This window comes from Chiloscyllium punctatum, chromosome 6, assembly GCF_047496795.1.
Source record: "Chiloscyllium punctatum isolate Juve2018m chromosome 6, sChiPun1.3, whole genome shotgun sequence".
In the NCBI taxonomy this organism is placed as follows: domain Eukaryota; kingdom Metazoa; phylum Chordata; class Chondrichthyes; order Orectolobiformes; family Hemiscylliidae; genus Chiloscyllium; species Chiloscyllium punctatum.
Window position 1 is genome coordinate 29,011,717 of NC_092744.1, and position 15,795 is coordinate 29,027,511.

Sequence of the window (15,795 nt, forward strand, 5' to 3'; positions counted from 1 at the left end):
GGCTGTTCAAAGCTGCTGGTCAGTTGACAGTTGGGAATCCAAAAGAAACAGCTACATGGAAGGTGTTCCATGCGGAATCTTCTGCCATCTCTCTCTCTCTCTCTCTCTCTCTCTCTCATATAAGACCCGGTGTTTGATTTTACCCTTTTTGCCAAGGGGTTTCTGGGAATTGTTGCAGGAATTTCAACAGCATCATTATTTTTGGATAGTCCATTGGGTTTTGAATAGGTTAAGCTAATCTGTTCTTTTTTTTGTTTGTGCTTCATTCAGTAGTCTAAATAAATTGTTTTGTTTAAAACGGAGGAGTTTTGAACAGCTATAGCACTCCTCAGATATGGACTTTAAACCTGCTCAAAACTACTAGAAAAGATAGGGTCTGGGCCACCTTCTTGAAATGTTTTAAGGGAGTCTGACCTGGTCCATAAACACCAGGAAGCAGGTTTTCATGGATCTAGTAATGGTAATGAGGAGAGTTTAATAAATTACCTCAGTGAGAGATCCCTTCGGAAATAGTGATCATATATGATGGAATGAAATATTCAGTTCAACAGTGAGAATTTGGGACAAAAATGACTGGTTAGCTTAAATAAAGGGAATACAATGAAATTAGGATAACATTATAAAGAATGGTCAGTGGACTCAAAATGTTAAAGGATTTCTCTCCATAAATGTTATTAGACCTGCTGAGTTTTTTTCCAGCAATTTCAATTTGTGTTTGTGAAATAAAGATAGAGTGAACTGGGAGGATAGATCAGCAGGACTGACAGTAAGCAAGTAGTGGCAGACATTTCATGGGGTGTGGGGGTGTGTGGGTGTGTAGAAAGGCTGCCGAGGTCAGTCAATTGAGAGTGGAACACCTCTCTCTCCATCTACCCTTCTAACTTCAACCTGCAAGCCTCTGTTTTAGTTTTATTGTGTTTAAGGGGTTTGTTTATTGGGATTGTTATGTACTTCAGAACAGCATAATTAAGTCTAGTTTGGATAGACAGATCTATGGGTATTCTGTATTCAGTTCTGGGTGGTTCATTCTGTAATTTTGAGTGTAATTTTTGTCTGTTCTAAAACCTGGGAGTCAACCTAGCTAACTTCTTCAGTAATTTTCATTGTACACTTACCAAAACAAATAGCAAAGCTATGGTCTGGACTGCCTACTTAAAAACGTTTTGAGTGGTCTGGCCTAGTCCATAACAGATGTATTATATTTGGATTTCCAGAAGGCATGTGACAATGTACCCCATAAAAGGTTAAGTCATAAGATAAGATAAAAGAGGGTTCTTTGTCAGATTAGTGACCTGTGATCAGTGGGCTTCCACTGTTTGGTTACATCCTAATGATCTGCATGAAGGAAGTGAATGTATTGTTGCCAAATTTGTAGACAACACAAAAATAGTTGAAAAGGCAGATTGAGAGAGGGATACAAACATTTAGAGAGAGCTACTGGTGAGCTAAGTGGACAATAAGTTGACAAAGAGTATATTGTGAAGAATGTTAGGTTGTTCATTTTAGAATAGAAAAGAGAACAGAATATTGTTTAAAAATGAAGAAAAGCTTCAAACAAAAAAAGACTTTGGGATACTTGAGCATGAAGCACAAAGCTAACATACGGGTTCAGCAGGTAATTAGGAAGGCTAAAGGAATGTAGTACTTTATTTTAAAGGAGTTGGAGTATCTCTACAGCTAGAGTAGGGAAATCTTATTGAAACTATTCAAGGTGTTGGTAAGACCACATCTGCAGTATGGAGAGGAATTTTGGTCCCCTTATTTCAGGAAAGATATCATATCACTGGAGGCAGCTCAGAAGGTTCACTAGGCTGAGCATTGGTATGGAGGGATTGTCTTATGAGCAAAGATGAAACAAGACTCTACTGTTTGGAAGAATGAAAGGTGATTGGAAACATATCAGATTTTTTAAAAGGGGCTTCGCAGAATGCTTAACCCTCAGTGTCTAGGATCAGAGGACACAGCCTCAGAATAAAAGGGTCCCAGTTTAAGACTGGGACAAGGCATAATGTCTTCTAAGGGATGACTAAGTTTAGAACTCCTTGCCACACATAGCTGTGGGGGCAGAGTCTGTGTGTATATTTAATTTGAGATAGACTCCTTCTTGATCAGTCGGGGAAATCAAGGGTTTATGGGGAAAGCACAGGCAAGTAGATAGGTGGAATGTTGGATAAGCCAAAATCCGACCGAATGGTGGAGCAGGCTCAAGGGGCCAAAACAGCCTACTCTTGTTCCTTATCATCCAGGCTCAAATTGTATACACTTATCTCTCTGCACTGGATTGTGAGATTACAAAAAAATAGGAGTGAACTATCACAACAGAAAGACAGTTGCACATTGTGTTCAAAGCACTGGGACTGTTTTCAGGTGTACATCACATTTCCATCAACTTAGAACTAAAAATAAGAAAAGCTCAATTCTTTTAGGAATTAAAGGGGAGATGTAAACATTTGAGTCTATGGGGGTGATGTGGAAGTAATGCCACAGGACTCGTAATTCTGAATTCTGGGATCATGAGATCAAATGCCAGCGCTGAATTTTTAAAAAAAAACAAAAAAATAGCTACCTTCATGGTGACCTATAACCACCATCAAAAAAAAAATCCAGCTGGTTTACACACATTGAATGAACCAGGTGGGTTTTTCTGATGGTGGTTACAGGTCATCATGAAGCTAGTTTTTTTTTTTCAACCTTTGTTTTGGGTGTTTTGGTTTGTTTTTTTTAAAAAACGTGCAGTACAGGCATTTGATCCCATGACCCCAGGGTTCAAAATTACTAGTCCAGCGACTTTAGATCTTTATCTTGTACCTACAGGAGATTTCAGATCCACAACAATGGTTGACTGAACTACCTTCTGGGTCATGAGGGATGGACAATCAATCAATCAGTACTGACCAGAAATACCAACATCCAATAAACCTTTTTTTAAAAAAGAACAACCAAAATAAAACTGGGCTGAAAAATCACTGGAGGAGGAGTGATTCAAAAAACAAAAGCACAAGACAGCCATTTAACCCAAAGCCCTGTAATTCTTTCCTGATCAAGTTTAGTAAACTTGTTACTTTACACTACTAACCAGCATTCTCTTACAAATGGCAGGGTAAATTTCTTTTCCCAATGTTCAGTTTTTTTTTCAAAAAATAGTTGATTATAAAAATTGACAAAAGTTGTTCTTGGGCACTACACTGAAGTTCTTGGGTCAGTTTAGTTTTGATATACTGTATCACATGGAGGAAACCTCAATTAATCCATTATTTCTTAAAAAGTTAATTGAAGATCATGGGTCAGCCTGTACTTCCAATGTGGCGATTTTATTGTAGAGTTTTGTGCTGGCGATTCCTCAACCTCAGTTGGATTTGCCTCCACAGCCTTTTTAAGCAGTGCATCTGAGCACAACAACTCACTTCTGTTTTTTTAAAAAAAGAAAATCACCTTAAATCTGTCTCTTTCCAATACTTTTTCCATTAGAAAAGCATTTCTTCTTTCTTACTTTAGTAGAACTCCTGACTTTGAGCATCTCTTTGCTTAGTATCTGCACCCTAGAAAACTCTTTACTCAAATTTACAGCATAGAAGGAAACTATTTAGCCCGCCGTGTCTGCACCTGTCAACAACATTCTGACAACACACCCCATTTCCCAGTTTTTGATCCATAGCACTGGAGCCTATAGCAAAGCAAGTGAAAATCTAATCCTGCATCAATGTTACAGGAGTTTCTGCTTGAACTAGTAAGAGAAATCAAGGGCCGTGGGGAAAAGACAGGAAAGTAGATATGCACTGAGCTGCCTGTTACCTCCTCAAATAATTTTGAGGAATAAAATGAAAGATGTTTGAGCAAGACAAAAAGGGATGGAAGGAGACTTGTTCTAAACTATTTTGGAAATGGTCGGTTTCTGCACTATAAATACCCGATCTTCCAAATCCAGTAAAATACCTTTAACAGGAATGTAAGCTTGTTCCTGGATGAGAACATGCTGTGTAGGCCAGCACCTATTGCCCACCCCTAATTGCCCAGATGACAGTTAAGAGTCAAAAACATTACTGTAAGTCCAGTTTCACATGTATACAGACCAGTGCAGACTAGCAGATTTCCTTCCCCAAGGGACATTCGTGAACAATTGATAGTGGTAATATGTCTTTGTGCCATTTTGTTTTATTCCAGGCTATTTTTCATTGAATTTTAAATTCAACATTTGCCATGGGATTCAAACACTTGATCCCAGAACATCAGCCTGGAGTTCTGGATTACTCAACTATTGACAGAGCCATCACATCATGGCCTCTAAATTTAATGAGGATTTCTAAATTTTAATTACTTTCTCAGAGAGCAAGATAAAAGTTCAAATTCCCACAACTTGTGCTTAATGTGACCAAATAAAACCTTGCTAAGATACAAGAAAAGAAATTGGAATCAAACAATTCCTTTCTGCTTGTAATCATTACCCAAGGCTTTCGCATCCTTTGCGGTTAAGTCACAATCTACCAGCTTTAGAATCTTCAGCTTAGAGTCTACTCCGAGCTTCTGAGTAAAGAGAGACAGGTTTCCTCCCAAATCACCGTTCCAAGATAAATCAATTTCTTCAACATTTGGCAAGTGTTGAATCCAGTCACCTGCAAAATAATTTCTCAATTAGTATTCCATTTAATTTCCAGATGGGTAATTGTCAAATAATATATTTTACATGGTAAATATCAACTGCTTTCTATTGTCAAGGTTCAGGACATCTGCTCAGGGCTGAAAAGGAACTTGCAGTGGGAGGGCAAGGATGAAAGCTGTGAGTCATGTATATACCAAAAATATAGGCAGGATAAGGAAAGGAGGTACTGCATTGGAACTATGGAGGAGCAAAAAACTAGCCTGAAGAGCTGAACTTCCAAGGTAACATTCGCCAGATCATTATCTGAGCAATTAGCGAATCAGCATAGAGCAAGTTAGAGGAGAGAAACGAGTGACTGGGAGAAGTGGGTTCAGAGTCATGGGACAGTGGCACCAGTATTCGAGAAAACAGGATCTGTAATGATGGGATAGTTTACACCTGAACGTGCTGCAACTGGTGTTCCAGTGGGCCACATGACTGGGGATGTAATAGGTGTCAAATAGTGGGAACAGGAATGAAATATGGGAAGATGCAGAATATCTAAAAGTAGAGTAAAAGCAAAAAGTTATATGGAGCTGTAGTGGACAGCGAAAAGGGTTACCTCAGATTACAACAGGATCTTGACCAGATGGGCCGATGGAGTTTAATTCAGATAAATGCGAGGTGCTGCATTTTGGGAAAGCAAATTTTAGCAGGACTGATACACTTAATGGTAAGGTCCTACGGAGTGTTGCTGAACAAAGAGACCTTGGAGTGCAGGTTCATTGCTCCTTGAAAGTGGAGTCACAGGTAGACAGGATAGTGAAGGAGTTTGGTATGCTTTCTTTCATTCTTCAGATTATTGAATATTGGAGTTGGGAGGTCATGTTGCAGCTGTACAGGACATTGGTTAGGCCACTGTTGGAATATTGCATGCAATTCTGGTCTATCAGAAAAAGGTGTTGTGAAACTTGAAAGGGCTCAGAAAAGATTTACAAGAATGTTGCCAGGGTTGGAGGATTTGAGCTATAGGGAGAGGTTGAACAGGCTGGGGCTGTTTTCCCTGGAGTGTCGGAGGCTGAGGGGTGACCTTATAGAAGTTTACAAAATTATGAGGGGCTTGGATAGGGTAAATTGATAAAGTATTTTTCCTGGGGTCAGTGATTCCATAACTAGAGGGCATAGGTTTAGGGTGTGAAGGGTCTCTTTCCATGCTGTACTCTATATAGGAAGTGATTGATTTATACTCTGACCCTTCCTCTTTCAGTCTAAGGCTAAATCAGCAGATAAGAATGGAGGTTCCAAAAAAAAAATTATGATAGAATCCCTATAATGTGGAAGCAGGCTACTTGGCCCATCAAGTCCACACCAACCCTCCAAATAGCATCCCACTCAACCACCTAAATCACTAACCCTGCATTCCTCATTGAGGGGGCACCTCGCCTGCACATCCCTGGACACTATGGGCAATGTAGCATCGCTAATCCATGTAACACACCCATCTTTGGAATATGGGAGGAAACTAAAGCACCTGGAGGAAACCCACACAGACAGAGAACATGCAAGCTCTACACAGTCACCCAAAGGTGAAGTCAAACCCAAATCCCTTGTACTGTGAGGTAGCAGTGCTATCCACTGAGCCACAATGCCAAATACCCAAATAAAAAAAAACGAAGTGAAGGCTCCATATCTGAATTCAATACAAGTACACCACATTGGAGATTGGAGTCAAGAGTGTGGTGCTGAAGAAAATGCACAGCAGGTAAGGCATCATCTGAGGAGCAGGAGAATCAACGTTTCAGGCAAGAGCCCTCCATCAAGAATCATTCCTGATGAAGGGGTCTTGCCAGAAACTTCAATTCTCCTGCTCCTCAGATGCTGCCTGACCTGCTGTGCTTTTCCAGAACCACACTCTCAACTAACAGGATGCTATGATGCCAAAAATGTCTGACACACACATGAGCAAGATGGCACATGAGTTCTGGTGCCTGTGTGATCCCAGGTCATATGTCCTATAATTAGGCACATCATATCATTCAGCTATTCATATGTAAGGTATAAACCATACCAAACCTTGAATCTTGCAATGAGTCACCTCCTCACTCCCCAAAGACTAGCCACCAACTACAAATCACAAATCAGTAGTGATGGAATACTTCCCACTTCCCTGGATGAGTGCAACTTCAGCAACACAAGCAGCTTGATGCCATCCAGGACCAAGCAGCCACTTAATTGGCACATCTCAAATATATAATCCTCCACCAATGCTCAGTGTGCATCATGTACAAGATGCACTACAGAAATTCACCAAGTCACCAAGGCTCCCATGACAAAACCTTCTAAACAGAGGATCGCTACATTTAGATAGACACAGGCAGATGATACAGGGTAATCACCACCTGCAAGGTCCCCTCCAAAGCATTCACCATCCTGACCTGGAAATATCTTGCCATTTCTTCAAAATCCTGGAACTCCCTCCCTAACAGTATTGTTGGTCTGTCTATACAAAATAGATTGCTGATGTTCAAGAAGTAAGCTCTCCACCACCCTCAAGGGAAACTAGGGATGGATGATAATGGCTAAGTCAGCCAGAGATACCCAAATCCCATGAGTGAATGAAAAACAAACTTGTGTTTGCAAACTCTTGATGTCACCACAATGTTGTCAGGACCCACAGCCTTTTCAGTTTTGAATGCCTCCAATGATTTCTTGATAGGATGTGGAATAAGCCAAATTGACTGAAGACTGGCATCTGTGACGATGCTGAGGACTTGTGCTAGAGGCAGAGATGAATCACCACTCTGGAGATTGTTGCAAATGTTTTATCTTTTGCACTGATTTGGTGGGCTCCCTCATCCTCAAGAATGGGTATTTGTGGAGAATCCTCCACCAGTGAATGGTTTAAATTTTTCACCACCATAACAATTAAATCAGGCAGGACTGCGGCACTTAGATCTGATCAGTTGATCATGGAATTAGTTCGCTCGGTCCATTACATACTGCTTCTTCTATTTAGCACACCATTAATCCTGTTTTGGAGCTTCACCAGATTGACACCTCTTTTTAAAAAAAAAGTCTGGTGTTGCTCTTGAACAGCTGTTGATTTCCTGGCTTGATGGTAATGGTAGGTCCATCAGGAACTGTCCTCCAGTCTGAATCAAAGATTTTAGATGAACGAGCAATTTAAGACACAAAAGGTTACAGTTATACATAAAATCAAAACTGCTTACTGCAATGTCAATACTCTGACAAATTAGGAAGTGTAGGAATAAAGTATACATACCTAGAGCAGAAAGATCCATCTCTGACAGTCTGCAGCTTCCCAGCACCAATACTCTAAGCTGGGGCACGCGCTGCATAGGATTGGTCAGCACTTTGAGTGTTCCACCAATTAACTCATTCCATGAAAGATCCAGTTCCTCCAATTGAGGCAGGTTTGGCAACAAGGCGGCTAGAAATGAGAATCAACAGTGTTTTCAATACATGCAAGATGGGCTTCAAAAGTAAACATTTAGAATTCATCATTGCAATAAATAGCAAGGTTTGATCTAGTCAAACATCACATCTCACATTGGTGAAGCCACAGAGCAGAGGAGGTTGGGTCATTGATTTCTTTTCAAGGCTGGCTTAAACAAATTCTTGAAGAAAGTTAAGTGTTATGTAGATATAAGCAGAAAAAAAAATGGTGTTAAAGCCACAATCTGATCTTATGAAGGGCAGGGTAACATCTTTGAAGCAAATATCTACCTCTTCCAATTTATGTTTATTAATTATTATTTCCCTCAAAAGTGACAAGAGCTATTTAAAATCAAAATTATCAAAGTTAGATGAATTCCAATGCAATCGCAGTTGGGGGGGATGGTGATGGAGCTGGTGACACAGGATGTGGGGGGTGGGGGGGGGGGGGGGGGGGGCAGGGGAGAAGTGCGCAGATGTCACAGTGGAGACAGAAAGGGCACACATCAGATGAAAGTGCACGAGAAAGGGCAAACAAGATAGCATGGATGAGAAAGCATTATTGTAATACAGAGATTGACCATGAAAGATCCCAGCTTAAAAATGTGTTGCTGGAAAAGCATAGCAGGTCAGACAGCATCAAAGGAACAGGAGAATCAATGTTTCGGGCATAAGCGCTTCTTCAGGAAGAAGGGCTTCTTCAGGAAGAAGGGCTTCTTCAGGAAGAAGGGCTTCTTCAGGAAGAAGGGCTTATGCCTGAAACATCGATTCTCCTGTTCCTTAGTGTTGCTAGAAAAGCACAGCTGCTCAGGCAGCATCAAAGCTCTGATCTCCAACATCTGCAGTCCTCACTTTCTCCATGAAAGATCCCAGGGTATACTTGAAGACCATTGAACAAAAAAAAATTTGAAATAGAAGCAATAATACATAGGGGCCTACTCTGCCATTCCATGAGATCTTGCCTGAGCAGTTTGTTTCAAATTCCACATTCCCTCCACTCCAATCACACTGGAATCCCTGCCTAAGAGCTATCTATCTAACATCTTGAAATTAATTCATGGCCCTGCCTCCACTACCTTCTTGAGGCATAGTGATCCAAAATAGTTAAATTCTCAAACTTTCTCCTCATCTCACAGGATGAGCATTAATTTTAAATAATTGCTCTCTTGTTCCAGACTCACCCAGAAGAGGAAACATCCTTTCCATACTCACCTTGATCAGACCATTCAGGATCTTATGTATTTAAGTAAAGTCATCTCACAAACCTCCAAACTCCAAAGGAAACAAGCTCAGCCTGCCCAACATTTTCTCAAAATAAAAAAAACCTGCTTATTCCAGGTATCAATCTAGTAGACCTCCTCTGAACTCACTCCGATATATTAACATCCTTCCTTAAATAAGGAGCCCAAAATGGAGACCACAGCAGTGGTCTCAGCAACACCCTACTTAACTGAAGCACAGCATCTATTTTTTTGTGTTGATTTTTTCCTGTAATAAACTATAGCATCCCATTAGCTTTCGTGATGATGTGCTGTACCTGCACTAACTTTTTGTGACTCATACAATGAACCACTTAAATCCTTCTCCATCTCAGATTTTTGTAGCCGTTTTCTGTCTAAGTAATACACTATTATTTTTAATCCTTCCTATTAAAGTGAACAATTTGTTGAACAATCAATAGATAAACATATCCTTCTATTTGCTTCTCTGCCATATGTTGATGGGATGAGAAAAGAAGAGGTTCCTGTAGTTCATAAATATCAGCTTTGACCTGAGCTTAAAAACTAACAGCAGGAGTAGGCAATTCAGTGCCTTGCCCTTGCTCTGCAATGGTCTGTTTCTTGCGGAGGTTATGGTGTTACTTTGAAAACCGAAGGTAAGATTTAATAAAGTTGCTCAAAACTATAAGGTACTTATAGTAATTGCTGAGAGAAAAGAAAAAGGAATCCATTTGAGAGATGAGAAGTATTTTTTCTACATCACAAGTTATGATGATTTGGAATATGCAGCTTGAAAAGGTCAGCAGATTCAGAATTAGCCTTCAAGGGGGAATGGCATAAATATTTGAAAGAGCGAAAATACGCAAAGCTTGTATAAGCAAAGGAATGGGACTAATTGCAGAGCTATTTAAAAAACTGACAATGCAGCAGGGCCAAATGACTGTATAATTTGCCTTTTAAATAAAAAAAAGATAGATAGGTTCTTGAGTATCAAGGGTTATGGGGAGAAAGCAGGAGAATGGGGTTGAGAAAGTTATCACCCATGATTGAATGGCAGAGTAGCCTCAATGGGTTGTGTAGCCGAATTTCTGCTCCTGTGTCTTATGGTCTTATTCTCTGCCATTAACTACCCTCAATAGATCGCCAATGAAACACCAAAGAACTTGGCGTAGAGCAAGTAACTCTGTTGGGACAGTTGCAAACACAAGACAATATGTACATGACTTTTAAACAAATGTTCTTCATCACCATGCAGGTTCTCCGATACCCAGGCTTGAAAATTAACTCTGGCTTTTCCCCTCCAAGTGATTATATGCCAAATCCAAGCTCAAGATTAATAATATTGGGCAAACTTACCCAACTGAACTGCATCATTAGCAGTGAGGCTGCAGTTATTAAGATTCATACATTTCTGATCTGGCTCCTTGCCCAGCCTCTCCATGAACTCAACGACTTGCTCCCATTTTGCTGTCCTGCCCACAGGATCTGTGGACTTGAATTCATCTTAATGCAAGAAACACAAACAAATCATTCTAAGTAAATGGGTCAAAGGATGTCAACCAAATGTCAATGCTAATACATCTAACTAGCAACTCATCTCTTCCCACATCCTCCTCCCTCCCCCCCGCCCAACAAATCTTTTTCCTCCTAGCTCATATGCAGAAACCATTGTCAGCTTGTGTATGCTTACCTGATATTCTTGTAAAATAAAACAAAGCATCAGAGAACATAGAACAGCACAGGAACAGGCCCTTCAGCCAATCATGTTTGTACCATATATGGTGCTATTCCAAACCAACTGCATCTGGCTGAACATGTTCTGTGTCACTCTATTCCCTGCCTGTTCATGTGTTTGTCAAAATGCCTCCTAAGCTTTGCTATTTCTATCTTCTTCTACAACCTATCCTGGCAGCGTATTCTATGCACCTACCACACTCTGCATAAAAAGACTTTACTGGCACATCCCCCTTAAACCTTTCCTTTCTCAAGTTAAACCCATACCGCCAATCATTTCAGATTCATCCTGGAAACCAAATATTGAGACAAATTGAACCACTGCCTTCGGTTCCAGCCATAAGTCCCATTCCCTGGCTACTAGCTTCCTTCCTGTGCCTGACAATTGTCTGAGCTCAGCCAAACAGTTCCCAACTTTAAATATCAAACTTGGTCCAAGGAAAGCTATCAATCACAAATCCTTACCATTGCTATGACCTCAATTTCACCTCTAACAACATCACTCCACGCCACCCTGCCTCAGCTCATCTGCTCCTGAAATATTCCTCCATGCCTTTGTTGCCTGTTCACCCTAACCCAGAGTACCACAACAATTTGCTGACATCCATAAACTCAGGACCATACAGAACTACTATTTGGGCCATAACCTAATCTACTTCTGGTCACCATGGTCCTTGTGTATGTTGACCTATTTTAGCTCTTGGTCTGGAAAAGCCCCAATGAAAATCTTCTCATTCTTGCTTAAAAATCTTCCAAATCTCCACCTTCCCAAACATCTTTGCAATCCACTCACTCTTTGAGAAGAGTCTTAAAATTGTCGCTTTGACCAAGCTTTAGGCCATCTGCCCTTAGATCTCATTATGTAGATCAACATCCAGCTCAGTTTGTTAATAGTTTAAGAATGATGTCTTCCTTTTAAAACTGATGTGGAGAACTTTCTCCTTCCATTCACTCAATTCTATCGTGGGTCACTCTACGGCAAAATTTTTTCTCCAGAAGATAGTGGAGTCAGGGCACGGGAGTTAAATAGATCTTTGACAGAAACAGATTTCGGGTAACAGGGGCAGATGCAATGCAATCAGATCAGCCACAATCGATCTCGCAAAAATCTCAAAGTGTAGCACCTCAGGCAACTGGGTGACTAATGAGTACATGAGTATTCTACTCTTTTCTATTGAAATTGGAGGCGTTAATTTTCCAGTTCCAAATTTGAAATCATGAACTAAATTTACTTCTGTAGCAACCTGATTAATAAAGATAAACGCTCAGGGCTGATCTCAAAGTGTTAATTGATATGATAGTTCAAACATAGTCTGTGACAGGAGAGATTGACGGTGTATTTCTGCAGAAAATGGAAAGACAGTACAAAAATATCTAGAGCTCCCCTGATGGGAATGGATGGTTTGACTGGAAATAGACTGGGACCTTTTTCACTGGAGCATAGAAGGTCGACGGGTGAAGTTAAAAGAGGTTTATAATATTGTGAGGGGCATAGATAAGGTGAATGACAAGGGTCTTTCCCCTAAGGTTCAAAACTAGGGCCATGTTTTTAAGATGAGAGGAGAAGGAATTGAAAAGATAGGAGGGTCAATTTCTTTTTTTAGAAAAAGAGTGGTTCATGTGAGGAATGAACTTCAGAGAAAGGGGTGGATGCAGTTATAACATTTAAAAGGCATTTCAATAAATTCATGAACAGGGAAGGTTTGGACAGATATCTGCCAAACTCAGGCAAGTGGGACTAATTTTGTTTGGGAACACAGTCAGTGTGGACTAGTTGGACGAAGGATCTGTTTCCATGCTGTATGACACTATGACTCTATAAAAAGATGTAGTGATTAAGTTTAAAAAAAGAATGGTTTATGACAGGAGTCAGGTGGATAATATAACCAAGAACCATACTGAGTACACAGAGTTCAGAAAGGACTCGAAACATTAACTGTATTTTTCTCTCTACAGATGCTGCTAGACTTGCTGCCTTTCTTTCAGATCACCAACATCCACAGTTCATTGCTTATATTGAGGTACCAACATAGGTACAAGGTTTTGCTCGAGATACAGTGGGGATGTGAAAAAGAACATTTTCATGTGGTGAACACTGAATCTGTGCCAAAATCTCAAGTCTTTAATCAGCCATTAGAGGCACTACAACCAATGATTGCAAGTGTGCAAAACTTTTGCCTTGACAGTGTTATTCAGCCTTTACCCACAGCATATGTCAGATGTAACTAGGTGACTTTATCTTCCTGCTTATTTTTAGACTTAGCAAGGCATACCTCAAATTATAAAGTGAACGTATTTATGCATACCTGATGATAGCTTTGAAGCATTCTCTTTATTTTCTGAATCCAGTGAGGTTTTCCCTTCCTTCTGCTTTTCTGTCACACAGGCAGCTTCATTGGAATTCTCAGTGACCTTAAAGAAGCGAGCCATTGAAGATTGTGGCCATCTCTCAGAAAAAGATTTGCTCCTCCAAATCTGGTTCACAATCAGATCAAAGGGAGACTTTGAATGCTTCATGCTGATTTCATCTTTGTGTTGTTTAGAACCTAAAAACACAGAAACAATGCTTGCCTTACAGGGCCAACCTTGCTCAGATATTCACAAACGAACAGTGCTTATTTCCAGGACTTCCATTAAATACTTGGAAGAACAAGGCCAAAGAATATAGAACATTACAGTGCAGTACAGCCCTTTCAGCCCCTCTATGTTACGTCAACCTGTGGAACCAATCTGAAGTCTATCTAACCTATACTTCAATTAACATCCATATGTTTTCCAATGTCCATTGAAATGCACTCAGAGCTGGCAAATCTATTACTGTCACAGGCAGGGCGTTCCACACTCTTACTACTAAGTAAAGAACCTACCTCTGACATGTGTCCTATATCGGTCACCCCTCAATTTAAAGCTAGGTCCCCTTGTGCTAGCCATTGCCAACCGAGGAAAAAGATTCTCACCTGTCCACCCGGTCTAATCCTCTGATCATCTTATATGTCTCTATTAAGTCAACTCTCAACCTTCTTGGTGCCAACGAAATCAGCCTCAAGTGCCTCAACCTTTCCTCATAAGGCCTTCCCTCCATACCAGGCAACATTCTGATAAATCTCCTCGGCACCCTTTCCAATGCTTCCACATCTGTCCTGTAAATGTGGCTGCACTTTGTACAGCTACAACATGACCTCATGGTTCTGAAATTCAATACCTCTATCAAAAGGTAACATAGTATACACCTTAACAACCCTAAATCAACCTTGGTGGCAACTTTCAGGGATCTATGCACATGGACACAGACTCTCTGCTCATCCACACCACCAAGAATCTTACCATTAGCCCAGTACTCTGTATTCCTGTTACTCCTTCCAAAGTGAATCACCTCACACTTTTTTGCATCAAACACTATTTGCCACCTCTCAGCCCAGCTCTGCAGCTTATCTACGACCCTCTGCAACCTGTAATATCCTTTGGCACTGTCCACAACTCTACCGACCTTATCATCATCCACGAATTTACTAACCAATCATCCAGCTCATTTATAAAAATAATGAACAGCTGAGGGCACAAAAAAAAAAATCATTGCCGTACACTAATAGTAACTGAACTCCAGGATCAACCACCACCCTCTGCCTTCTTTCAGCTCGCCAATTTCTGATCCAAACCACTAAATCACCCTCAATCCCATGCCTCCATGTTTTCAGCAATAGCCTATCATGGGGAACCTTAAACACTTTTCCGAAATCCAGGTACACCTCAACTGCTTTACCTTCATCCACCTGTTTGGTCACCTTATCAAAGAACAAGGTTTGTGAGGCATGAGTTACCCTTCACAAAACCACAATGACTATTCCCAATCAAATTATTCCTTTTCTAGATGATTATAAATCCTCTCTCTTATAATCCTTTCCAACACTTTACCCACAACTGAAGGAAGGCTCACTGGTTATAATTATCAGGGTTGCCTCTACTTCTTCTTGAAGAAAGAGGCAACATTTGCTATCCTCCAGCCTTCTGGCACTATTCCTATAGACAATGACGACATAAAAGATCAAAGCCAAAAACAAGAGAATACTGGGATAAATCCCATCCAGCCCAGGGTACTTATCTATTTTCACTCTCCCCAGAATTGCTAACACTTTCTCCTTGTGAACCTCAACCCCATCTAGTCAAATAGCCTGTATCTCAGTATTCTCCTCAACAACATTGTCTTTTTCCTGGGTTAATACTGATGAAAAAAATATTCATTTAGTGCCGCTCTTATTTCCTTGGACGCCACACACAACTTTCCACTACTGCCCTTGACTGGCCCTAATCTACTCTAGTCATTCTTTTATTCCTGACATATCTATAGAAAGCTTTAGGGTTTTCCTTAATCCTACCTGCCAAAGACTTCTCATGTCCTCTCCTGGCTCTTCATAGCTCTCTTTAGGTCCTTCTGGCTAATTTGTAACTCTCAAGCGCCCTAACTCAGCTTTCATGTCTCATCTTTACATAAGCTTCTTCCTTCCTCTTGAAGAAGAGATTCAACTTCTCTAATAAACCACAGTTCTCTCGCTCGACCACTTCCTCCCTGCCTGACAGGTACATACGTATCAAGGACACGCAGTAGCTTCACATTTCAATTGTTTGCCCATCCCCTGTAGTTTCCTTCCCCACCCTAATTCTTGCCTTACATTTTAATTGCCTTTCTCCCCAATTAGGGGACTCTTGCCCTGCTGTATATACCAACCCTTTCCTTCACTAAGGTAAACAGACACACTCATCTAGTCCCCTTCAATTGAACTTCAACAGTAAATATCTATGCTCAAAGAATAG

At 40.6% G+C, this 15,795-nt stretch overlaps 1 protein-coding gene across 6 annotated transcripts in view; it reads right to left on the reverse strand.

Annotated features, from left to right (window-relative positions):
- LOC140478809 (leucine-rich repeat-containing protein 31-like) overlaps positions 1–15,795 on the reverse strand; it is a 39,794-nt gene that overhangs the window by 16,625 nt on the left and 7,374 nt on the right. For 5 of the 6 annotated variants that reach the window (XM_072572209.1, XM_072572211.1, XM_072572212.1 and 2 more), the window contains exons 3-6: positions 13,293–13,532; positions 10,609–10,755; positions 7,860–8,027; positions 4,443–4,610 (exon numbers count right to left, since the gene is read on the reverse strand). In XM_072572209.1, coding sequence (XP_072428310.1) covers positions 4,443–4,610; positions 7,860–8,027; positions 10,609–10,755; positions 13,293–13,532 — 723 coding nt within the window. The remainder of the gene's footprint in view (positions 1–4,442; positions 4,611–7,859; positions 8,028–10,608; positions 10,756–13,292; positions 13,533–15,795) is intronic. The other variant, XM_072572214.1, reaches the window with a different exon arrangement.